At 41.5% G+C, this 27,140-nt stretch overlaps 1 protein-coding gene across 1 annotated transcript in view; it reads left to right on the top strand.

The window, feature by feature from the left end:
- ptprt (protein tyrosine phosphatase receptor type T) overlaps positions 1 to 27,140 on the top strand; it is a 1,095,010-nt gene that overhangs the window by 307,381 nt on the left and 760,489 nt on the right. Inside the window, exon 7 of the mRNA XM_068048566.1 lies at positions 15,203 to 15,496. Within this exon, the coding sequence (XP_067904667.1) occupies positions 15,203 to 15,496 (294 nt within the window). The remainder of the gene's footprint in view (positions 1 to 15,202; positions 15,497 to 27,140) is intronic.

The raw sequence follows: 27,140 nt of genomic DNA, 5'->3' as shown, positions 1-27,140 counted from the left end.
GAAGTCTTGACAAAATGGTAAGAATTTTACATTGGGGCAGAAGCCCTGCCCACCAGCCAAAAAGTCGGGGGTGAGCCCGCCTCCGAGCCAGGCCTGGAAACCATTCTATGATTTTACATGGCTCAGGCCCTAATTGACCTTGGATGTGACTTCTGCACCTCTGAGGAGAATTTGAGGAGTTAGGGTCCAAACTAAAATGCAGAACATCAAAGGTAATCATCTCTGGATTGCTGCCTGAGCCACACACAAATTGGCACAAGGTCAAGCAGATTACACAACTATATGTGTGGATCAAAGAGTGGTGTGGGAAGAAGGGGTTTCGATTCTTGGGCACTGGCATCAATACTCTGGGAAGAGGGAGCTATTCTGTTGGGATGGGCTTCACTTGAACCAGGCTGGGACCAGTGTCCTGGCCAAATGCATAACTAGGGCTGTGGACAGGGCTTTAAACTAACAGAGGAGTGGGTGGGGGGGGGGTGGGGAAGGTTTGGGTAAAGGGAAATTTAGAAATCCAAAGAGAGAGGTCAGGGCATCAGGGCAGGATAGTGATGTTGGCAACTCCCAACAGAATGGGACAAGAAGGGACAGAGAGTTGAACAAAAATTATACATTGGCAAATAAGGGCACTGCAGGGAATAGGGGTAAAATAAATAACATTAAAGTTCCTTTATCTGAATGCACGAAGCATCTGCAATAAGATAGATGAACTAGTGGCACGAATAGAGGTAAATGATCTAGATCTAATTGCCATTACCGAGACATGGTTACAAGGAGATTAAGTTTGGGAAATTAATATTACAGGGTACAGAATATTTCAGAGAGACAGACAGAATGGCAAAGGATCAGCATAGCCCTAATAGTTGTTGCAGCTATAGTCCCAGAACATCATAGACATCTCTTTCCATTAGAGAGAGAGAGAGCTGGTGATGTATAGCTTGAGGGTCACCACTCCTCAAGCTTGGGGTAAGGTGAGGAGGCAGGCCTCCATGAACTACCACAGCCGGTATGGGGATTGAACCCACACTCTAGCCGTCTAGCCAATTGAGTGAACCGACCCCCAGCCCCGATAGTAAAGGATGACATAAGGACATTAATAAGAAGAGATGTAGCCTCAGAAGATCATGAAGTAGAATCAGTTTGGATAGAAATTAGGAATAGCAGGAGTCAGAAAACACTGGTGGGAATAGTTTACAGTAGTTATATTATTGGAAGAATATTAAATGGGAAATTATTGGAGCATGTAAAAAAGGTAATGCATTATTGTGGGGGACATTATATAGACTGAGATAATCAAATTGGCAACAGTGGTCTAGAAGATGAGTTTGTAGAATGTTTTCGTAAGTTTCTTGGAGCAATACATTGTAGAACCGATTAAGGATAAAGCTATCTTAGATCTTGTATTGTGTAACGAAGCAGGGTTAATAAGCAATGTCATAGTAAAAGATCCACTGGGAAATAGTGATCATAACACCATTGAATTTTAAGTTTGAAAGTGACGCATTTCAAACACAAACAAGAATCTTAAACTTAAAGCCAATTACGAAGGTATGAGGAGAGAACTGATTAAGGTTATTTGGCTAAATAGACTGGAAGGTATGGCGGTAAATGAACAGTGGGAAACATTTAAAGAAAGAATTCAAAGGGTTCAACAAAAGTACAATCTGTTCAAAAGCAAAAACTCGTCAAGAAAGACCCATCCGTGTCTCACTCAGGAAGTTAAGGAGAGTATTAGACTAAAAGAAGAGGCTTACGATGTTGCAAAAAATAGTAGCAAGTCTGAGGATTGGGAGTGTTTTAGAAACCAGAAAAGGGCTGCCAAAAAATTGATAAAAGGGGAAAAGATAGAATGATCGTAAACTAGCTAGCAATATAAAAAGAGATTGCAAGAGCTTTTATAAGTACATTGGCCCCTTAGAGTCAGAGACAGGAGAAATCATCATGAGGAATGAGGAAATGGCAGAGGCATTGAACAAAGATTTTGTGTCTGTCTTCACAGTAGAAGACACAAGTTCCATACCAGAAATAGGCAGTAACCTAGGGGCTAAAAAGAGTGAGGAAATTAAGGATATTGATATCAGCTGAGAAAAAGTATTGGAGAAACTTGAGGGACTAAAATTTGACAACACCCCGGGACCAGATGGCCTACATTCTAGGATTCTAAAAGAGATAGCTGCAGAGATAGTGGATGCACTGGCTATGATTTTCCAGAATTCCTTAGACTAAGATTGGTCCTGTCAGATTGGAAGTTGGCAAATGTTACACTGCTTTTCAAGGAAAGAGGTAGAGAGAAACAAGGAACGACAAGCCAGTTAGCCTAACATCAGTAGTTGGGAAGATGCTGGAAACTATTATTAAAGAAGTCTTAACATTGCACTTGGAAAAGCATAGTATGATTAGAACAAGTCAGCATGACTTTACTAAAGGGAGATCCTGTTTGACAAATTTATTAGAGTTTTTTGAGGATGTAACTGGTAGTGTAGCTAAAGGGGAACCAGTAGATGCAGTATACCTGGATTTTTAAAAGGCATTCGCTAAGGTGCCACATAAAAGATTAATAGGCAAGATGGTCATGGTGTTCGGGGTAATATATTAGCATGGATAGAGGATTTGTTAACACAGGAAGCAGAGAGTGGGCATAAATGGGGCATTTTCACGTTGGCAGGCAGTGAATAGTGGAGTGCTGCAAGGATCTGGGGCTTCAGCTATTTACACTTGAGACAGAAAGTAATATATCTAAGTTTGGTGATGATACAAAGCTTGGTGGAAAGGTAAGCTGCAGGGAGGACATAGAGAGGCTGCAAAGAGATATAGACAGGCTAAGTGAGTGGGCAACAAGATGGCAAATAGAGTATAATGTAGGGAAGTGTGAAGTTGTTCACTTTGGTCGTAAAAATAGAAAAGCAGAATATTTTTTAAAAGGTGTGAAACTAGTAGTTGTTGATGTTCAGAGAGACTTGGGGGAACACACAAAGTTAACATTCAGGTGCATCAGGCTATTAGGAAAGCAAATGGCATGTTGGCCTTTATTGCAAGGGGATTGGAGTACAGCAAAAAAGAAGTCTCACTAAAATGGTACAGGAGTTTGGTGAGACTGAACCTGGAATACTATGTGCAGTTTTGGTCTCCACATTTAAGAAAAGACATACTTGCACTGGAGGCAGTGCAGTGAAAATTTACTAAATTGATCCCTGGGAAGAGGGGGTTGTCCTGTGATGAGAGGCTGAGTAAATTGGGCCTGTATTCTCTGGAGTTTAGAAGAATGAGAGGCGATCTAATTGAGACATGCAAAATTCTGAAAGGGCTTGATAGAGTAGAAGCTGAGAGATTGTTTCTACTGGTCAGGGAATCTAGAACTCAAGGGCACACTCTTAGGATAAGGGGCCAATCATTCAGGACTGAGATGAGGAGCAATTACTACACTCAAAGGGTTGTGAATCATTGGAATTCTCTACCCCATAGGGTTGTGGATGATCCATCGTTGAATATATTTAAGGCTGGGATAGATAGATTTTTGGTCTCGTAGGGAATCAAGGGATATGGGGAACGGGCAGGAAAGTGGAATTGCAACCCAAGATCAGCCATTGTATTGAATGGTGGAGCAGGTTCAATGAGCCATATGGTCTACATCTGCTATTTCTTGTGTTCTTTTAAGTCCTGCCTCCAAGAGCTGCTGGCCAATCAGTGGGCCAGTAGCATTTTGGGCCCAGCAGCGCCACCGGGAGCAGTGGCCACTGCTAGGATTGCACCCACCGAGAGGCGCAGCAGTGGAGGAGGCCCCGGAATTGAGGTGTGAGGATTGGGCTTTGCCAGGCACAATAGGCTGGGTGCTGGTGAGGGAAAGTAGGGGTCGGTCGAGAGGGCGGGGCGGGGTGGGGGAGGTGCTCCAGCAGGGATGGCTTGTGCAGTGGGGGGCCCTCTGTGGAGCACAGGGTGCCCATTCAGGAGGGTCCCCCTCCCCCCCCCCACCAGCCTGCAAGGAGGCCACCCAGGATTAACTGGGCGGCCTCCTCAGCTAAAGTGCCTGTCTGCTGCTGGTAATATACCAGCGGTGATGGGAGGAGGCCCAAGTGGCAATTAATTGGCCCAAGCCTTAATTGGTCTGGGGCAGGAAGGCGGTTTGTCACCTCCCCTGCCACTCATAAAATTGCAGTGGCAGCGAGAAGGCGACGGGAATGTCAACCTCAATTTTACGAATCCCCACCCCCCTCACCCCATATCCAGCCCGCTCTGGGGGTGGGGGGGGGGGGAGGGGGGGTGGGGGGTGTAAAATTAAACTGGTAATTCAGCTGAAGTTACAAACTTGTCCATTTTGGAGTCACTTACACATTCAGAGAAAATAATCCCCTTATCTCTTCAAGTTTTCTGCAAATGTAATCGTCAATCTCTTTCCCACTATTCAATGTTTCATAATGCACTCTTGATACTGTAACAGATCCCTTGGTGTTTCTAAGCATCAATATCAATGTAAAAAAACTTTTTTTTTGTTAGTAATTAAGGGGTAGAGTTTCCTCAGAAGCTATTCTGATCGAAAGCTCGAGAGAAATACCTACCCTTCCTCACCTTCTTCTTACTTCCCTATCTATCCTGCTGAATATATTAATTTCTGAGGCTTGCCTCGACTGAAGCCGAGTTTCCATTGAGGCTAAAGCATTATATGATTGATTGCTACATTGAGCATGTGTCAGTCTGGTGAGTTGACCACTCCACTTGCTTGATAACGCTGATTGGAGACCCAATTGATTTTGGTGATCTGGCCGCATTTGCATTCAGGAAGTGAACTTTCTCTGCTAATCATGCTGCTTATAGGCAGCTCGCCATTTTGGAGGGTGTGAAATCCAGTGGGGCAAATGTTCATCATTGACTTATAGAAGCACCTTAAAGGGGAGTGTAGTTAATATCAGGGGCTGTGAACAAAGCAGCAAATTACAGCATCAGGAAAATTTAGTTACATACAACACCAAGGAGAAGAACTTAAGGAAGTCTTTAAGGATAAAATCAAAACAATGAGGAAGATATGCATCTTCGTCAAGACTCCTCCATCCTCCTCCTTGGGTATGTTCTGTCCCACCAGCAGGACAGACTCACCAGAGATGGTGGCACAGTGGTATACAGTTGGGAGGGAGTGCCCTGAGAGTCCTCAACATTAACTTCATACCCCATGAATTCTCATGGTACCAGGTCAAACATGAACAAGGAAACTTCCTGATGATAACCACCTACCACCATTCCTCAGCTGACAAATCAGTATCCCTAGATGCTGAAGCATTGAGGGTACCAAGGGCATAGAATGTACTCTGACTGGGGGACTTCAATGTCCATCCCCAAGAATGGCTTGGTAGCACCGCTACTGACTGAGCTGGCCAAGTCCTGAATAACATAACTGTCAGACTGGTCCTGCACAGGTGCCAAGAAAACCAACAGGAGGGAGAAACGTACTTGACCTCATTCTTCCCAATCTACCTGTTGCTGATGCATTTTTCCATGACAGCATTTGTAGGAGTGACCACCGCACAATCCTGTGGAGACAACGTCCCATCTTCACACTGAGGACACCCTCCATAGGGTGTGAGTTAGATCAGAACAAATCTATCATCCACGAGCACTGTGAGCCAGCAGCAGCAGAATTGTATGCCATCACAATCTATAACCTCATGGTTTGACATATCTCTCACTCTATTATTGACACTGAGCCAGGTGACCAATCCTTATTTAATGTAGAGAAGCCAGGAGCAGCAGCAGATATACCTAAACATGAGTTGCCAACCTGCTGAAGCAACAATACAGGACTACATGCATGCCAAACAGCGGAAGCAGCATGCTATAGAGTCATAGTTATACAGCACAGGAACAGGCCCTTTGGCCCATCGTGTCTGTGCTGGCCATCAAGCGCCTATCTACTCTAATCCCATTTTCCAGCACTTGGCCCGTAGCCTTGTATGCTATGGCGTTTCACGTGCTCATCTAAATACTTCTTAAATGTTGTGAGGGTTCCTACCTCTACCACCCCTTCAGGCAATCTGCATTCCAGATTCCAACCACCCTCTGGGTGAAAAAAAATTCCTCAAATCCCCTCTAAACCTCCTGCCCCTTATCCTAAATCTATGCCCCCTGGTTATTGACACCTTCACCAAGGGAAGAAGTTTTTTCCTATCTACACTCTCTATGCCCCTCATAATTTTGTATGCCTCTATCAGGTCTCCCCTCAGCCTTTTCTGCTCTAAGGAAAACAAGCCTATCCTATCCAGTCTCTTCTCATAGCTAAAATGTTCCAGCCCAGGCAACATCCTGGTGAAACTCCTTTACACCCTCTCCAGTGCAATCACATCCTTCCTATTGTGTGGTCCCCAGAACTGTACACAGTACTCCAGCTGTGGCCTAACTAGTGTTTTATTACAGCTCCATCATAATCTCCCTGATCTTATGTTCTATGCCTCAGCTAATGAATGCAAGTATCCCATATGCCTTCCTAACCACCTTATCTACCTGTGCTGCTGCCTTCAGTGATCTATGGACAAGTACACCAAGGTCCCTCTGACCCTCTGTACTTCGTAGGGTCCTACCACCCATTGTATATAGACAGAGCGAAATGATCCCACATGCAACAGATCAAATCAAAGCTCCTCAGTCCTGCCACGTCCAGTCATGAATGGTGGTGTACAATTAAATAACTAATGGGAGGTGAAGGCTCCAAGAATATCCCCATCCTCAGTGATGGCAGAGCCCAACTTGTGAGTGCAAAAGACAAGGCTGAAGCATCTGTAACCATCTTCAGCCAGAAGTGAGGAGTGGTTGATCCATCTCAGCCTCCTTCTGTGAACACCACCATCACAGATGCCAGTCTTCAGACAATTCAGTTCACTCCATGTGATATCAAGAAACAGCTAAGCCCACTGGATACAGCAAAGGATATGGGCCCTGACATAACCTTCGCTGTAGCGCTGAAGGCTCGTGCTCCAGAACTGACTGTGCCTCTACCCAAGCTATAGCAGTACAGCTACAACATTGGCATCTACAAGACAATGTGGAAAATTTCCCATGTATGACCTGTACACAAAAATCAGGACAAATCCATTTCAGCCAATTGCAGCCTCATTGGTCTATACTCAATCATCAGCAAATGATGGAAGGTGTCATTGACAGTGTTATCAAGTGTTAATTACTCACAAAGAACCTGCTAACAGATGTCCAGTTTGGTTCCACAAGGATCACTCAGTTTCAGACCTCATTACAGCCTTGGTCTAAAAATGGACAAAATAGGTGAATTCCAGTAATAAAAACAAGAAATGCTGGAACCACTAAGCAAGTCTGGTAGCATCTGTGGAAAGAGAAGCAGAGTTAACGTTTTGGGTCAGTGACCCTTCTTCAGTTCTGAAAATTCCTGCAAATTCCCACCTAAGTCACACATCCTGACTTGGAAATATATCGCCATTCCTTGATCATCGTAGGGTCAGAATCCTGGAACTCTCTCCTTAACAGCGATGTTACACCTTCAACACATAGCAGTTCAAGAAGGCAGCTCACTAGAACCCTCTTCAGGGCAATTGGGGATGGGCAGTAAATGTTGGCCTTTCTACTGACACCTGCATCTGTGAATGATTATAATGAGGATGAAGGAAAGAAGAAAAATGCCATTTGTCTTTCCAGTTTTCCCTTATTGCAGCTTATGATGCCATTAAGTAACACTGTAAGTGGGTGAATCCTGATCTGTCGAGTCCATGGTTTGTGGGTGGGTTGAGAAATTTACAGTGGAGGCCGTGATTGACACGAAAAATACATTGGAAGTCCTGACAACATCAGTTGACCTATTTAAATATTTTAGTTTAGGACCCTGCCTGGGTCTTGCTGGAGTGCTAACCGCTGAATTTAAGGTTTGTCTGAAAATTGTACTGTGATAAATCAACACCACTGGAGAAGTATGCCTTTACACAATCCATAGGATGTACTGCAGCATCTCTCAGTCCCACATGCTGTACTACCAAGGAGAGGGGTAGCAAGATTATGGGAACACTATCATCTCCAAGCTCTCTGCATTACACATCATCATTACTTGGGCAGATACTGCCATTTCTTTATCGTAGTAGGGTCAAAATTCTAAAATTCTCTACCTAACACAGTCAAGGGAGAATCATTAACACAAAACCTGTGGTGATCAAAGAGAAGGTCCATCACCACCTTCTCAGGGCAACTATGGATGGACAGTAAATATGGCCTTGCTATCCTGAGAACTTTTTTTTAAAAGATGAAAATGCTGAAGAGGTGAAGGATCATTTTTTTTTTCCACATTTAGAAATGTCTTTTTTGCGATGATCAGAGAAAAAAATTGCACTTTTTTCCCCAGAGCGCAGTTTAACCCATTTAAAACACATTAGTTTTTTCCAACATGTTTATGCCACTAATGTGAGCATATTCAAAGCTAATGTTGGCAGAATTAGTGCAGGACCCTCATAAAACTAATTAAAAGTCAGAGGAGTGGAGCAAAATCATAGTTACTGCAAAATTTTTAAAAAACTTTTAAGAATATCAACAACAATGGGGCACACAGATGTCACAGAATTAAAATACTGCCTAGGGTATAGCAAAAGAACAGCAGACTCCTTTGAATATTATTAAATATACAATCTATGCTCCATCGCTGCTGCTGAGTTGATGGATGGGAATTGAAAGTGGTAGTAATTAGTGTATTATGGGACAGTTCCACCCCAAGAGGATTCCCACAAACCTACGATTGAAACAAAAGGTTCAGCATGATCAGGTAAATTTTAGGAAGGAGCTCGCTTCTCCGAACCCTCCAGAACAGCCCAAAACTTAGACACGAGGTGATAAAATAGGGGAGCAGGTAAGAAAAATTGGTCAGTAACTCTAGGAATTTTCTTCAAAGGCAGCAATAGATTTTAAAGAGATTAAGGTTAAAAGGATGCTGTGGAGAGGAACTAAAATGTAACTGTGGGAAATAGCAGACAAAGAGAACCACATTAAACAATATGTAGGCCGGCAAATGTCAAGTAACATTCGTGGCATAGAAGTGTCAGCCAATGACAATCTCCAACAAGAGAGAGTCTAACTACCTCCCCTTGATATTCAATGGTATTTCCATCGGTCAAACCCCAACATCAACATCTTGTGAGTCACCATGACCAGACACTTAATTGGACCAGCCACATAAATATTGTGGCTACAAGAGTAGGTCAGAGGGTGGGTATTCTGTGACAAGTGACTCACCTCCTGACTCCCCTCCACTATCTACAATGTACTAGTCAGGAATATGCTCCACTTACCTGGATGAGTGCTGCTCCAATAACACAAGAAGCTTGACACCAAGCAGCCCACTTATTTCACACCCCATCTCCTACCTTAAACATTCACTCCCTCCACCACTGGCACACAGTGGCAACAATGTGTACGATCTACAAGATGTGCTCAGAAACTCGCTAAGGCTTCTTTGACAGCACCTTCCAAACCAGTGACCTCTACTGCCTAGAAGAACAAGGGCAGCAGGCACATGGAAACGCCACCACCTGCAAGTTCCCCTCCAAGTCTCACAGTATCCTGACTTGGAACTATATCGCTGTTCCTTCACTGTCAGTGGGTCAAAATCCCAAAATTTCCTACCCAACAGCACTGTGGCTGCACCCACATCACACAGACTTCAGCGATTCAAGAAGGAGGCTTACCCCCACCTTCTTGAGGGCAATTACAGATGGGAAATAAATGCTGGCCTAGCCAGCGATGCCCACATCCCATGAATGAATAAAAATGTGTTACAACCGAGGTGGGAGGAGTGCACTGTCTTTTCTAGTTCCACTTCTCCACAGGTCACAATTTAAATGTTTACCCAATTACTGATGTGGTCAATCATATACTCTACTCTTTATCCCCAAATGAAATACACCAACCAGGTTTCTTTAATAAACAAAAAAAAATATCAGTTTATCATAAAACAAGACTTACCCAGTAATGAAGCAAAGCATTAACACACAGATTGAAATCTAAAAGTTCCCTTTTTACCTTAGCCCCTTACTCTCACACATACACATACACATGCCAGTTAACCGAAAAATAAAGGGATTTTCTTTTGACAGCTCTGTTACCAAAAAAAAATACTTGGCCAAATACTTGCTGATTCTTGAAGAAAAAAAAGAGCTGTGGAAAGATGTCAGTTTTCCCTTTACTGTGGCATCCCAAATATGCGTAGACATCTGTCACTGGGATCTTACTAGAATCTTTTCAGGCGACATTGAAGATCAGTTTGGCAGGCCTTTCGGGAGGACTGCAGCAATAATTTTTCTATTTTTTACACTCACTTCTAAGAGCTTCTCAGAGATATGGAAAAGCTGGCAGGCTTTTCAAAGAGATGGAAAAGACTGAACTGGGGTTTTGTCCTTGGCAGGTTGATTTTTTTTTAAACTCCTTTCAAAACACTATCCATACCCCAACTGACTATCCAAAGCGAAACAAAAAACAATATTTCAAGAGTCAAGCCTCCTGACTCCTATAAATCTTGACCTGTTACTTCTCTGTAAACATCTCCCCCAAGTCACCAAGATTCCTGTTGTTTATTCTTTAAAGCACATGACTTCCAGTAAGACTGTTTTTAAACAACATCTCAGTGTCCTTTCAATGAACTGACAACAACAAAGCAAAGTCCAGCTTCTATGAAATCTTCAGCCTTCCCCACAATTCCATCTCCACAAATTAAATACAATTCCTCAAAAACATATACTTAACAAAAAATATAGAAGCACTTTCATAACAAAGTAAATCAAAATGCCCAGGGAAAGTAATGATTAAAAAGGGGCACCTGATAGAAGTAAAATTAAAAGAGATCATCAGAGATTTAGAAAGTTAAACTGGTAGGGGACAATGGGAAAAATCTCTTCTGCCCAGATTCATGTGTGAAAAATGGCCATTGGAGCAAATTAATGCAGGGCTACCATCATCAATAGAATTGCACCTAACATCAACCATGGTTTTCAGGACAGGAAGAATATGTAAATGGACAGAACAATGGCAAATACAATTTAACTCAGACAATTGTACTGATGGAAAAATGAGTTTCACGCATATTCCTTGAATGGTATTGAAACAGCTATGTACGAAGTTGAGAGACCAGAGAGAAGGTTCCAGAAATAGACTCAAATTTCAACATGTCCAACCATGCAGCAATTAACAAAGCCAATAGAACACTGAACTATATAGTCACAGCAGTACAATATGAGTTAGTGGAAATCATGATCAAACCTTATGTTCTGGTCAAAGCCCACTTTAAATAGTTTGTCTAGCTCTGTTCAAGATACAAGGAAGACATTCAAGTGCTAGAGGCAAGACAGAGGGGAGACACAATACTGAGAGTTATGGAGAAACTGGGCATTTTCAGCCTTAAAAGGAGGCATCCAAGAGATGATTTATAGAGGTATATGATATAGAAATGTTATGGAAAATGTAAACCACTTGATTCAACTAAATAGCAAGAGTTGGACAAGCAGACACAGGGTAATACTGGTAAAGAAAAGCTAACTTAAGACTGAAATCAGAAAGTTCTAATTTACGCAAATAGTGATCAGCACATCAAAAGGACTTCGAATTAGAGGAATGGAGGCAAAAACTCTGGAATCATTGAAGAAACAAGAAAAATGTTGCAATAAGGTGTTTTGAGATGGATGAATTAAGATGGAATGAATGGCTTTCCTCATCTGTTCCGAAGAAGGGTCACTGACCCGAAACGTTAACTCTGCTTCTCTTTCCACAGATGCTGCCAGACCTGCTGAGTGAATCCAGCATTTCTTGTTTTTGTTTCAGATTTCCAGCATCCGCAGTATTTTGCTTTTATTCCTCATATGTTGTTATCTTGTAATCTTGTGGAGGTGACCGGAAAAGATTGGGACGACATTTGGAAAATATTGCAATGTAAAATGTAATTGAAAGCTAAGAATTCCTGAAGAGTCCAACCAATATGTCAAAGTAAAATCACAGAAGATTTTAAAATGTTCAAGCTTTAGACAGAAAACATTCAATAACATTCTGCCACCATTTTTCACTGATTGTTTCAAATTAACTAGTTGGCAATTACCAAGATCTCTTGTAGAAACTGAAGTGTTTGAAAGGGTCTGAATAAGAGAATATTTTAGAATTACAGAATTATTAATTACATAGTAGCATGAATGCAGTCCAAAATGTATTCCCTATTTAAACATCACAGCATTATATTATTCAACAATGACCAAAATATAGCCTGATAACCATGCTGTTATGCTAATCCTCCACCTGCCAAGAATGAGGCACATTAATTTTGTCATGAACATTGATTTTAAACTGTTGCTGGAGTGAAGAAAGGACTTGTTAAACAGATCAGCTGTGGCTGGAAAAGACATTTGCATATTAACAGATGGTGTTTGGAAGGACAAAAGACCATTCCCTGACACATTCAACCCACAATGGACCTTGATCATCAGGTATTGTGTGCAAGAGGAGCATTCCAAAGACTGCTAAGGTGATACAATCCAAGAAGTAGTCAGACCAGTTAGTCACATGACTAACCTGCTTGGCAACCTGGGTTTTTCTGAATTGTACGAACAGTTTGGACTCAGAGTGTCTATTTGCTCCTGGACTGAGAAGATCTCTCTCTGGTCTGCTCCCATCTCTTTCTCACAAGCTTCTGAATCCACTGAAGACACATGAACCCCAAGAGAGAAAAGTCTCCCACAGCGAACAAGGTTTAAGAAGAATACTGGGCCCCAAGGAAAAGCAAGATCTACCGACAATCAAGGACTCTACAGTGAGCTCGAAGAACCATAGCAAAAACTTTTCAGATATTGCCTCAAACTTTTCCACTTTATTTTTCTTCTACTCTTTTCTGTCTCTATTTGCATTTGTGTATCGCATATGCATGCTAGCATGAGCATGTCGTGTAACTGTAGGCGTCAACTGAATTAGAGTTTAAGTTCAAGTATAATAAATTTCAACTTTTCTTCTTTAAACCTAAGAAAACCTGTTTGTGCTGGTTTCTTTGCCTAATCATTGGAAAGCAGTGAACAAGGATTCACCAAAGGGGAGCTAAAAACATGGTGTTTTAAAAATTAAACCCTGTTACGGTAAGATGAGGTGAAGGCGAAGAGGGACCCCTAGACACCTTTCTCACCTGGTCATCATAATGCGAATAAAAAAAGTTCCAAGGCAAAGTCAAGTGTTCCTCACAGAGAGAGGACAAAATTGGTGGCCACTGCCCAGACTTTTCAATATTTGTTTACACCCATTTTGATGCACTTTTCAGATGGATGGGAAGGGGAAATCTGACAGCTTTTATCAGCTTCCAGATATGCACTGTTAGCTACAGAATTTTTCACAAGAAATGACTATGGCTATTGAATGCAGCCTAATATGGTGAATATATTCAAAATAAATGCTGATTACAGGAATACACTATCAGCAGTATACTGACCACTGACCACCTCCAGGCGCGTATCCATTGTCTCTCGAGATAAGGAGGCCCAAAAGAAAGAAAAAAGAACTATCAGCAGTATTTTCTGCCTTGCATTCCTAGCATCCAGCGTTACTAAGAAGGCAGAGGGGGAATATATAAATTGATAGGGTGCCTTGTCAAGTGCAATTAATTGAAAGCAATCAATTGCAACACGCAAGATGTACTTCAAAAAATACGTATTTTTAAAAATTTGATAGCCCATGGGCCACTGGCCATCTGATGCACAACAGAAGGTGTTCCAATAACTTCCCTCCCTCCCACTCAATGTAAGCAACCTCAGAACTGGAAATAACACGAGGAGCTTATCATGAAAATTAAGATTATCCTGACCCCAGAAGATTTCCCACTTTTAAAAGTTAGCGTTGAATCTATTTCCACTGTCCTTTTAGGCAAGGCATTCCAGGTCATAAAACTTGCAGCAAAACAATTTTTTTCCTCATATCTGGTTTGTTAGCTCATTACTTAAATCTCTATCCTCCAGTTACTTACCCTTCTGCCACTGGAAACAGTTTCTCCTTATTTAATCTATCAAAATGCTTCAAGATTTTGAGCACCTCTATCAAACATCTGCTTAACCTTTCCATTGTAAGGAGAACAACCACAGTTTCTGCGGTCTCCCCATATAATTATGACCTTCATCCCAGATACCATTCTAGAAGATCTCCGCTGCACCCTCTCCAAGACCTTGACATCCTTTTATTGGACACTGCACTCCAGCTAGGGCCTACCAATGATTTAGAAAGGTTTATCATAACTTCCTTGCTTCTGTACTATCTCTATTACTAAAGCCAAAGTTTCCATATCCCTTTTTAACAGCCTTCTCAACTTGTGCCTTCCACCTTCAGAAACCTTTTATGTGTACACCCCTAGGTCTCTCTGTTCCTGCCCCCTTTAAAGTTGTATAAAATAGTTTATGTTGCCTATCCTCATTCTTCCTACCAAAATGAATCACTTCACACCAAGGATCTATCTTTGGCCCCCTCCTATTTCTCATCTACATGCTTCCCCTCGGCAGCATCATCCGAAAGCACAGCATTAGTTTTCACATGTGTGCTGTGATACTCCACTCTATCTCACCACCACTTCTCTCGACTCCTCCACTGCTGCTAAATTATAAGACTGCTTATCTGACACTCTTCCTTATAAATGTATCACCCAGTTATACTATTTCAGAAACTTTCATAAGCTGTATCTATAATGCCCACTTGCACTGCTCTTGAAGCACGGGTAGCAGAGCTCCATGCATACATATTTGAATGCATACTCACAGTTCTGCTCACCAATAGATGGTTCTTTTCTTGTCATAGCAATTTGAAGACAGTGCATCCAACAACCTGAGTACTTTTTATTCACATAATACTGATTTCTGAGAACTGTACAGTGTTACGTTGCACATTTGATATTGGTGCAGTATAAAAGATCAGCAAATGTGTCGTGTAACTGAGATGCTAGATAAACAAAAGTTGCTGCTTAGAATGAGCCATCCTTTCAATGTGGCAAAGGTTGGTTGCTCTTCCAGTTATTATTTTTCACTGTGCGGCTGACACAGTGTGATACATTTATCTTCAAATGTACACTCTTCATAATCTAAACTGCAGAGTACATTTTAAAAAGAATTAACTGTGCTTCTTTGCATCCCAGAATATAATGGTTGACTGACAATACTTACATTGTGAATCACAATTTGTCAGCTATTGAGCTATTTACCTTTATTTTGTATTACAGATCCACCCACACCTATCGCTCCACCTGAGCTTTTGGCAGTTGGTGCAACCTACTTGTGGATCAAACCCAACGCAAATTCTATAATTGGAGATGGCCCCATCATCCTAAAGGAAGTAGAGTACCGAACCACTGCTGGAAATTGGGCTGAAACGCATATTGTGGACTCTCCTACCTACAAACTGTGGCATCTTGATCCAGATGTGGAATATGAGATAAGAGTTCTGCTCACACGACCTGGAGATGGAGGGACAGGACCTCCAGGTCCTCCTCTTACAACTAGGACCAAATGTGCAGGTAAAGTGATGGTGGCATAGAAATTTCATTGTGGAACAGAAATGAGTTTTTGGCAAATTAGGAAAATGTTTTTGAAAAAATTTGATATAAAATAATCAATGGCTGCATTACTTCCATAATATTGCCTTTTATGAGCGTGTATAAGTGATTTGTCCTTTGACAACATGTAAATATAATTTTATTCGAACTATCTGAGAAAGATGTTATTTGTTCAAGTACTAAATTGTATGCTCCCATGGATAAAAAGTAATGGTTTGCAGAAATGTTCAAAATTGGTCAGCCTTTTTGTAGATTTGACTATTGCTGAAAAATTCAATGGATCCATTGTTGTATCAGCATGCAAAGGGGTGAACAGTGACCAAGCGTTCATTTTATTGTAGTTAACCAACTTTGTAACACTTATCATGGCACATCATGAGGAATATCATGAATATGTGAAGTATAGCTAACAAAACTGTTTGAGCGCATTTTCCATAACCCATTTACCATTATACAGCAAATTTTATTTCTAAGGAATTTGAAGGTTAAAATTGTTCTTGGCATTGTTATTTTCTCTTTTTTAATGGCGGTCAAGGTGTGGGATTATAGTGTTGGGGAATAGAATTCTTCCCATTTCAAACATCTTGGGCTGGACTTTCCTCCTCTCATCAGAGGACTTCAAACTGTTATACTGACCCTTGGAATAGGACACCAGTTTAAGCATCTTAGAGAGGAGGCAAAAAATCCCCAACAATTTGATTCCGGGCGCTGTGCAGAACTCACCAGCAGCAGCAGCAGACCTGGGTGGAGACTAAGTGCAGCAACCGAGGAGTTAAAGCGGGCACGGGAGCCTCCAATGAAATCACTGACAGTAAAAGCAACATCTGCAAAACAGCTATAGTAATGTCACAACCAGGGAAGGAGTAGGTTGGTGAGTAGCTGGTAAGTGCTTCTAGATAATAGTCCAGAAAGTAAAGGTGTGGCAGGGCATTTCAGCTTCATAGAATGTACACCCCATGCCTTGTGGGAAATCCAGGACACTTCTCATGGCTTGGTTGACCACATATGCAGGAGGTGTCGCCAGCTAGAGCAGCTTGAGCTCCAGGATTCAGAGATTGATCAGTGGCTGGAGTCACTATGGGGCATCCGCGAGGCTGAGAGCTTTATGGATAGCACTTTTTTAGAGGTGGTCACCCTGCAGCTTCAAATTGTACAGGCAAAGAGGACATCGGTGACTGCCAGAAGGACAAGGAGGACCAGGCAGACAGGGCAGGGATCCCATGAGTGCATCTCGCTGTCCAACCGGTATTCAATTCTGAGAGTGATGGTTCCTCTGGGGAGTGCAGGTCGGCCCAAGTCCACGGCATCATGGGTGGCTCTGCTACACTGAAGAGTGGAAGAGCAATTATGGTAGGGGAATTGATAGTGAGGGGAACAGAATGGTAAAGGTCAAGGATGTCACTGAGTGGTTACAGGACATTCTGAGGGGGAAGGGTGAACAGCCAGAGGTTGTGGTTCATATTGTCACCAATGACAAAGGCAGAAAGAGGGAAGAGTTCCAGCAGGCAAAGTTTGGGGAGAGAGATTGAAAAGCAGGACCTTAAAGATAGTAATCTCCAGATTACTCCTGGTGCCATGTTCCAGTGAGTACAGAAATAGGAAGATAGAGCTGATGAATACATGGCTGGAGAGATGGTACAGGAGGGAGGGTTTTAGATTCCCAGGGGAGGTGGGACCTGTACATGCCAGCCAGGTACACCTCAACAGGACTGGAACCAATATACACACAGGGGGTTTTGCTAGTGTTGTTGGAAATGGCTTAAACTAGATCGGCAGGGGGATAGGAACCTAAAAGTAGATTCAGAAGGGAAAGAAGAAAAGTTGGATATGGAAGGTAGAAAATTAGTAAGCATGCTTGGAAAGCAGAGGAAACTAAGGCTGGAAAATAGATAACAAGGGCGTTTGGCAGTGCTAAGTGGTATATACTTCAAACAAGAAGTTTAGGGAATAAGGCAGATGAGTTGAGAGCACAGATTGACATGTGGGAATATGATATAAAAGTTCTAACTGAGACATGGCTGGAAGAAGGGCTGGAATAGCAACTCAACATTCCTAGTTATAGGATTTACAGACGAGATAAAGAGGGGGATAAAAATGAGGGGGAGTTGCAATATCGTTAAAGAAACAATCAAAGCTACAAGGAGGGATGATATGGTAGGAGGATCATTAAATGAGGCCATATGGGTTGAACAGAAGAATATAAAAGGGACAATCACAATACTGGGAGTGTTCTATAGACCCCCAAATAGTCAGGGGGAAATAGAAGAGCAAATATGTAGGCAAATCTCTGAAAAGTACAAAAGCAATAGGGCAGTAATAGTGGGGGATTTCAACTACCCTAATATTAATTGGGATAGAATTAGTGTGAAAGGCACAGTGGGAGCAAAATTCTTACAATGCACTCAGGAGAACTTTTTTAGCCAGTATGTAGCAAGCCCAACAAGAAAGGGTCAGTTCTGGATTTAGTTTTAGGGAATGAAGTTGAGCAGGTTGAAGGGGTATCATTTGGGGAATACTTTGGCAGATGTGATCATAATTCAGTTAGATTTAAGGTAGTTATGAAAGACGACAAAGACAGGCCAGGAATAAAAGTTCTGAATTGGGGGCAAAAAACTAATTTTCCTAAGCTGAGATGCGATTTAGCTGAAGTAGACTGGAAACAGCTACTTGAAGGAAAATCAGTGCCATATCGGTGGGAGGCATTTAAGGAAGGGATAATGAGAGCTCAGAGCAAGTATGTTCCCTTAAAGATAAAGGGTGGGACTAATAAATCCAGGGCCCCCTAGATGTCAAGGGGCTTAAAGAAGAGGATAAAGAAAAAAAGGGAAGCTTATGAGAGATACCAAGGACTCAGTACTGTAGAAAACCTAGAAGAGCATAAAAAATGTCAGGGTGAAATAAAAAGGAAATTAGGAAAGCAAAGAGAGGGCTTTAAAAAAAAATTGGCAAATAAAATCAAGAGAAACACAAAGTTTTTTTTATAAATCCATAAAGATCAAGAAGATAACTTAAGAAAGAGCAGAGCCAATGAGGGACCATAAGGGTAACCTATGTGTGGAGGTGGAGAATGCTGATATGGTTCTGATTGAAGTCTTTGCATGTTTTCATGAAAGAGAGGGACAATACAGACATTGCAATCAGGGAGGAGGAGTGTGAAATATTAGATGAAATTAACATTGTGAGAGAGGAAGTATGAAGGGGTTTAACATCTTTGAAAGTGGATTAATCACCAGACCTGGATGAAATGCATCCTGTGCCGTTAGAGAAAAAATAGCGGAGGCTCTGACCATCATTTTCCAATTCTGTCTGGCGTGGTGCCAGAGGACAACTAACAATATACCATTGTTTAAAAAGGGAGAAAAGGATAGACCGAGTAATACAGGCCAGTCAGCCTAACCACTGTGTTGGGAAAATTATTGGAAAAAATTCTAAGGGACAGGATAAATCTTCATTTAGAAAGACACGGATTAATCAAATTCAGGCAGCATGGATTTGTTAAAGGAAGGTTGCGTCTGATTAACATGATTGAATTTTTTGAGGAGGTAACCAAGAGGATTGATGAGGGTACTGCATTTTATTTTATTCCTTCGTGGGATGTGGGCATCACTGGCTAGGCTAGCATTTGTTGCCCATCCCTAATTGCCCTTGAACTGAGTGGCTTGCTAGGCCATTTCAAAGGGCAGTTAAGAGTCAACCACATTGCTGTGGGTCTGGAGTCACATTGGCCAGACCAGGTAACAACAGCAGATTTCCTTCCCAAAAGGACATTAGTGAACCAGATGGGTTTTTACAACGATTGATAATGGTATCATGGTAACTACCAGACTAGCTTTTTAATTCCAGATTTATTAATTGAATTCAAATTCCATTATCTGCCATGGTGGAATTCAAACCCATGTCCCCAGAGCATTAGCCTGAGGTTCTGCATTACTAGTAGTCTAACAACATTACCACTATGCCACTGCCTCCCCTTAATGTAGTAAATATAGATTTTAGAAAGGCTTTTGATAAGGCTGCACAAGCCAGACTGGGGAAGACGGTGACGTCATGGTAACATCACTGAAGTAGTAATCCAGAGACCCAGGCTAATGCCCTGGGGACATGGGTTCTAATCCCACTTTGGCAGCTAGTGGAACTTAAATTCAGTTAATTAATAAATTCAAAGCTAGTCTCAGTAATGGTGCCATGAAATTATCATCGATTATCGTAAAAACCCATCTGGTTTACTAATGTCCTGTGAGGGAGGAAATCTGCTGTCCTGACCTGGTCTGGCCGACATTTGACTCCAAATCCACAGCAATGTGGTTGACTCATAACTGCCCTCTGAAATGGCCTACCAAGCCAATCAGTTGACAAGGGCAATTAGGGATGGGTAACAAATGCTGGCCTTGCCAGTGATGTCCACATATCATGAAAGAATTTTTTTAAAAAAGGAAGCAAGCAAAGTGGCAAGTTGGATCCAAAATTGGCTCAGAGACAGGAAGCAAAGGGTCCATGGGTGTTTTTGGCTCTTTCCATTGGGGCTCGGCAGGTCCCTTGGTTTTTGTTGTATATCTTAATTATTTGAACTTGAACATAGAGGGTATGATTAAGAAGTATTACAGACAATACAAAAATTAGCTGTGTGGTTGATAATGAAGAAGAAAGCTGTAGACTGAAGGAAGATATCAATTGAAGTGTTTAAAATTATGAGGCGTCTGGATAGAGTGGATGGAGTGGACAGGAAGGCCCTATTACCCTTGGTTGAGGGAGCCATAACCAAGGGGCATAAATTTAGGGTAAAAGGTAGGAGGTTTAGAGGAGATTGGAGGGAAAAGTTTTCACCAATAGGTGGTGGGGACCTGGAACTCACCACCTGAAAGGGTGGTAGAGACAGAAACTGTAATAACATTTAAAAAATTCTTGGATATGCAGTTGAAGTGCCCTAATCTACAAGGCTACGGACCAACAACTGGGATTAAACTGAATGGCTTCTTGTCGGCCGGCGCGGATATGATGGGCCGAATGGCCTCCTTCTATGCCATAAATTTCTATGATTCTTCTGTGAGAAGGAGAACTGCCCATTGTTGAACCCTCTTTTAACCAAAAGGAGAACAGTGACTGTCCCGGAGACCACCACTACTCCCCTCCCAACAGTTCCTAAAGCCATCAGCAGAAGGCAGGTAAATCAGGTAAGTTTCTGGCCCCTATCTCTTTGCCATCATTTACAAATGGGTAGGACTATACAGGGACAGCAGGTGCTCTTTCCTCCTGAGATGAAAGGTGGAAAATGTAGATTGGGAGTATAGGATGGTGGGTGAGATGAGGGGTAGCTGAAAGCTACATTGCCTGATTTTCTTCTGCCTTACCAGTGGTATAATGAAAGAAAATCTGGCTCCCAGTGACAGCATCAGCATTTCTCAGGTCAAATATAGCACAGCTAGATGCAGAGTAAAACAACTTCTATTGTACCCTAACCTACCGTGTGGCATTTTCCCATTTCCTACACCAGCAATCCTGCAACTTCGGTGAGTGTGATTTCCAGTTAATGTCAGAAGTACATTTCCGTGTTGAAGGCCTGTCACCATTCGCAACTAGACTGATAATGTCCAAATTCATTTCACGTAGAATGCTTATTGCCAACAAATAAAAGCAGCTTTCATCCCATCAGTCTGGAGTGGCTTCCAGAGATGAAAAGATTGTGTTAAACCCTGAGATGTTTATAATGAATATATTAGCACGTTTGTTTGAAAGTCCTTTGTGTGATGTTTTAATGTACTGTAAACACACAAAAAGTAAATGGGTTAACAAATGTCTAAAAATACAACCAATAATCGTGATTATTACTAACAATGCGAAGCACAATGTCACCTCTCTGGTGAGTTTGTTTTATGCCTTCATTTGTTACAGCTGGTTTGGTGACCTTTAGTTCTTGGGCATCACTGCCAGTCTTTATCAATACACTTGTTTTAAATTGTGTTTACCTCATAGGACTGATTGGTAAAGGAAATGTTTCTTATTTATCTCAGGATGTTCACTGATTTGGCTGTCATGGAAATCTCATGCGCCTTGTGGATATCCGAATTTTGTTTTGGTGGAAATCATTGTACTGAATAATAGAATGTTATCCTGCAAATAATGAAAGTAGAAACATCAATCATTTACACTGATGTACTTCAGTAGGTGGTGAGATTAGGTGCTGTACTTCAGCTACAAACGGACAGTGCACAAATTCTCTTTGACCATCAAAGCTTCAATTCTGAAAGATAATAGCACAAGTAAACGTTATATTGCCATAAATGTACACAGTTATTTTTGAAAAGTCCGTTTTAAGGAAAGCAAGCATAAAATAATATAAATCAAGAAATGTCTGAGTCATTCCAGCTGATAAGTGGGTTACTTCAATAATTTGTTAGAAAATTCTGCTACCTTGGGCCCATGGTGGCAGGCAATCTGTCCCTTGATGCAGAGCTCAATACATGCATAGGGAAAGCAGCTACCACCTTTGGTTGTGTACCCAAGGACCTTCTGTATGGCAAGGTAGCAGGGGCCAGACGACCACTGGGGCACCCATAGCTCCGCTTCAAGGATGCTTGCAAGCGTGAATGGTATAAATGTCGACTATCATACCTAGGAGTCACTGGCTGGCGAAAGAGGGAAATGGCAACACATCCTGTGGACTGGTGTGCACTACCACGATGACCAGTTGCTACAGCAGCTTAGCAACAGGCACTAATGTCAAAAACAACAACTCACAGCGTCACTTAGCAGCTTCACATGCGAACCTGCCTCTCAAGGATTGGCCTTCACAGCCATCAGCAAAGGTGCATCAAGAGAAAACACCCCACCTAAATGGCTTGTTTGCTGTGTGTCCATCATCTTTCATAGATGGAAGGATGCCAACCAGAAAAGGTGTAGTCCAGATTGCTAATGTATACCTATATTTAAGAGGGGAGATAGAACATATCCAGGGAACTATAGACCAGTCAACTTAACATCAGTAGTAGGAAAAATAATGGAATTTTTCCTGAAGTAAAAAAATAGAAAAACATCTAGAAACCAAATATATAATAATGAATAGTCAACATGGATTTCAGATCTTGCTTGACCAACCTCATTGAATTCTTTGAAGAGGTAACGGAGAGGGGTAATATATCTAGATTTCCAATTGACCTTTGGTAAGCCACCACATAATAGATTAATGAATAAGGTTAGAGAATGTGGTGTCAGGGGACAATTAGAAGAATGGATAACTAACTGGCTTCAAAACAGAAAGCAGAGTAGGAGTAAAATGTAACTATTCAGAGTGGCAGAAGGTAGAAAGTGGGGTCTGACAAGAATCAGTACTGGGACCACTGTTGTTCACAATTTATATTAACCATTTAGACTTTGGAATCAAAAAAATAATCTCTAGATTTATGAATGACAGCAAATTGGGAGGGTTATTCAATACTGAGGAGGACTACAATAAATTACTAGATGATAATAAATATGCAGAATAAGCATATAATTAGCAAATTAATTTCAACATAGATAAGTGTGAGGTATTACATTTTGATTAGAAAAATAAAGAGGTCACATATTAATTGAAAATAAGAATTTAGATGGGGTAGAAGAGCAAAAGGATCTGGCCATGTAAACACACAAATCTCTGGAGGTTGTGATGCAAGTCAGTAAAGCAATAATAAAAGCAATCCAAGTGTTTGTCTCCAGTGGAATTGAATAGAAAATTAGAGAAGTTATGCTAAGAGTACTGTGTGGAGTTCTGGTTACCATATTATAAAAATGATATCGAGGCATGGGGAGGTTGCAGAAAAGATTTACAAGTATGATACCAGAACTGCAAGGTTGTACCCATCAGGAAAGGCTGGAACTCCTTTCTCTTAGGCTGTGGCGTGATCTAACAGAGATATTTAAAATTATGAAAGGTTTTGATAGAGTCGACACAGAGCATTTCCACTAGTGGGGAAGAGCAAAACTAGAGGCCATCAATAAAAGATAATCACCAAGAAATGAAATAGGGAATTCAGAAGAAGCTTCTTTATCCCGAGAGTGTTAAGAATGTGGAACTCGCTAAAACAGGGAGAAGATGAGGTGAATAGTATAGATGTATTTAAGGGAAAGCAAGATAAGCGTATGAGGAAGAAGGGAATAGAGGGTTTTGTAGATAGAGTTAGGTGAAGAAATATGGGAAGAAGCTTGAGTGGAGCATTAAAATCGACATGAACCGGTTGGACGAAATGGCCTGTTTCTGTGCTGTATATTCTATGTAATTCTATGTCATTGTCTCCACTAAAATAGCAGGCTAGGAATGTCACACATACTCATTTAGTATTTTAACTCATGTATCTGAAACAAACAGATACATTACAACAGTAAACTCAAATGGCAGGAATAAACATTATTATGATATCAGCCAAAATCTGCTAATATTCACAGAATTTTACACTTTACCTGCCATTACCCTTTTGCTTACTTCCCCAAATATTCTGTTTCATATTTTCTCTCTATCCATTTGTTTTACATTTAATTTTACTCTCTTTTGCTTATGCTAACTTATTTCTCTACTTTACCTGACTTTTTTTTTATTTACCGTTTTCTTCTGTCTCTCTGCTTCTACCATTCATTTTGATGATGGGTTCAATTTACAAAAAAAGTGCACTTAATTGGCCAAAACTCAATTCTAAAACCCAGCACTTTAACCAATAAATGCCACAGCCCTGTTTATCTTTGAAGTATCTTTGAGTCAGAATGAATACTGTCATTGCTACCCTCAGCATGGATCTTGCAAACAGACCAACATCCAGATGCGTAAAATTGCTCACGGTACTCTTCAAGTTAATTGTCTGTCCTTATTGTAGCATCATTAAATGTTATCTTAATTAGAACAAGAAACAAATATTGCCTATGTTGAATGTATTTGTACGTTTTTTTTTAGTCCAAATGCTTTATAATGGTAAGCAGCAGTTTATCCTTTTAATAAAAACAGAATTACAAAATCTCTAGCTGTTAATATATAAGATTAATAATGCCAAGGTCTCAGGTTCGGTCCCTGTGGAGGTTAATTTCTTTGAAATGGACTCAATGTCCAAATGGCCTCCTTCTGTGCTACAATGACTCTGTGACTATGATTCTGTTGACATGCACACCATTGCTGTGTCTATTGTTAGTACTTTTAACAGAATGGTAGTTAGTCTTTATATTCTGAGAGCAGCATGTTTAGGAACATGAGTAATGAACACTTTGGTTGCAGAGTCTTTTGGGGATTGATACCATCATTATTCTCTTGGATTTGTTGCATTCCTTTTGAGGTTTGTAGAACTGTAGTTATTGTTAAATAAGTGACACAAGGCCAGTTTCTATATTATCATGCTTAACTAAATGTTCACAGCATTCCAATTGTTGTCATTTAACATAGCCAGACTTTCCTTGACCCAGTTCAGTAGCTGCTTAATCTGAATTAATAGTAGTGGCAGCCACTTATTCTCAGAGGATGGCTATTCCAGTAAGCTGAAGGAACTTCCATAAAATGAAGAACTGCCTTTAAAATTCCGACAAAGTATACTTAGTGAATATTGTACTGCCCCTGAGTTAGTGGAACTCCACATGCACTAACTAGATTTAATGATTAATCATCAACTTTGGCTATTCTGGGTTTTATTTAATAATTCAAAGTAAGATGATTGTAAGTTAATTGTAGGATTCTGAGGTTAGCTTTCTTTGATATTACAATATAGTCTGTTGTTAGAAAACAGTGGAATATCAGCAGTTATGCAGACTTAAACCCTTGTTCTTTGAAACTGAACTGATTTATAAAAGCAACATTAATTTAGTAACTGGTGTGATAGAATTATATTTCCTTTAATTTTTACTTATTTTTGTGGTGATAAATTAATAATAATCTGGATTTCCCCAAAGTTTGCTGCATTTTTTTGTGCTGATGGGAAAATATACACAATGGATCTAACCTTCAAAGGAAGTTTTGTAGTCGAGTCCATAAATGACTTATTGACGTCAGCAGTGAAGGCCACAGGCTTTCTTACTTCGAGAAGAACTTGTAAATTTGTAGCTTGTGTATCTAAAGATTATGGATATGGGGGTCAATGCCTTGTTTGCTCGATAAGAAACAATTTTCTTGTTCCTTATGCAATTCTGCATAAGGCTTGTGATTCCACTAAATTTCAAGTTAGCCGTTGGTGCAAATGTTCTGAACTGATTTGAATGCAAATAAGAGAGTGCAACAGCTATTACATTTTCGATACCAGGCATAATAATAATGATGAAAGGTCACTGACCTGAAATGTTAACTTTTCCTCTCTCACCACAGATGCTGCCAGACCTGCTGAGTATTTCCAGCACTTTTTGTTTTTATTTCGGTACCAGGTATGTGCTTGCCCTATGTTAAGATGTTATTCCTGAGATGAAATGCTCTCCCTGTAAGTAATTTGGTTATCAGCTGATGATCAGTACAGGCAATTAGAAAGCATCTTAGCTAAGGTACACATGAATGCTGCTCTGACACCCTTGGAAATCCACTCAGTGCCCTTTCTTAGCATCTCACAACCAAACACATGTTCAGCAACAGGGAGGACCCCCTACTTACAGGTTCGTTGCTGGTTGATTTCTTCTGGCTGTTGCTTCTACACATGTTTGGTGCTTTCTATAGTTATTTCAAGTTGCGAAGGACCACAGGGAGTGATGCAGCAGGTGTTAAAGGACTATTTGCTGACTTCAAGGGTCTGCACAAACCTAAACATTCCTCGGAATACAGCATTGCATGGAGAATGTTCAGAGTTTATGCAGAGCAGGACAGGCTGCTGGAAGAGGGGGCATGAGGGAGAAGGAGGGCAAGAAGGGTTCTCAGCTGGAGGCCATATCAGCCCAGCGAGCAATTCTCCTAGCTAAAGGTCACAGAATAACAATGGGAGGAGCTTTATGCTCTCCGCTGTGGCGGGTTTGGAGGCAGGGAGAACATATTATTGGGTAGCATGGTGGTGGGGATGGACACCACCATCTTCCTGCCTTTGCCAAAATTAAATCCGGAGCAGGAAGGCCTTGAACGACCTTCCCACCCCGCCGCCAACTGAGGCCCTTAACTGGGCAATTAATGCACAATTAAGGACCTCATGCTGCTGCAATTAGCTGCATGTAGGGTGTCCCTGTCTCTGCACAGGAAAAAGGGCATGAAAAACCGTGCGGGCTGCTTTCCAGCTCCGGGGATGTTGAGGGGGAGTGGGGGATGTTGTGCAATCCTTAATTAAAAGGCACTTAGAGCCTGGATGAGGGACCCAGCATCAGCAAGGGGGGATGGGGCCCACTGAGAGCCAGCCCCCTGTCCTTGTAGCCAACCTCCCTACACCCCCTTCCCTCATGACCAACCTGTGGCCTGGTTCCAGCACCACTCCTTGATGTCTGGTCACTGTAGTTGCAGCAGCAGCTACCATCTCCTCAGTGGCGCTGCAGCTGCCAGCCTCTGATTGGCCAGCAGCTCCCCAAGGGTGGGACATCTGGCAATGGGGTCCTAAATCCTATGGAAGGCCCACCGCCATCCACTTAAGTGCCTGATTGACACTAAATTTGGCAGGCCTTCAGAAAAGAGTTGACACAGGGATCATGGTGTCCCTAG

The sequence above is a fragment of the Heterodontus francisci genome, chromosome 16, assembly GCF_036365525.1.
Source record: "Heterodontus francisci isolate sHetFra1 chromosome 16, sHetFra1.hap1, whole genome shotgun sequence".
Lineage (NCBI taxonomy): Eukaryota > Metazoa > Chordata > Chondrichthyes > Heterodontiformes > Heterodontidae > Heterodontus > Heterodontus francisci.
This window is presented reverse-complemented; position numbering and strand designations above follow the sequence as displayed.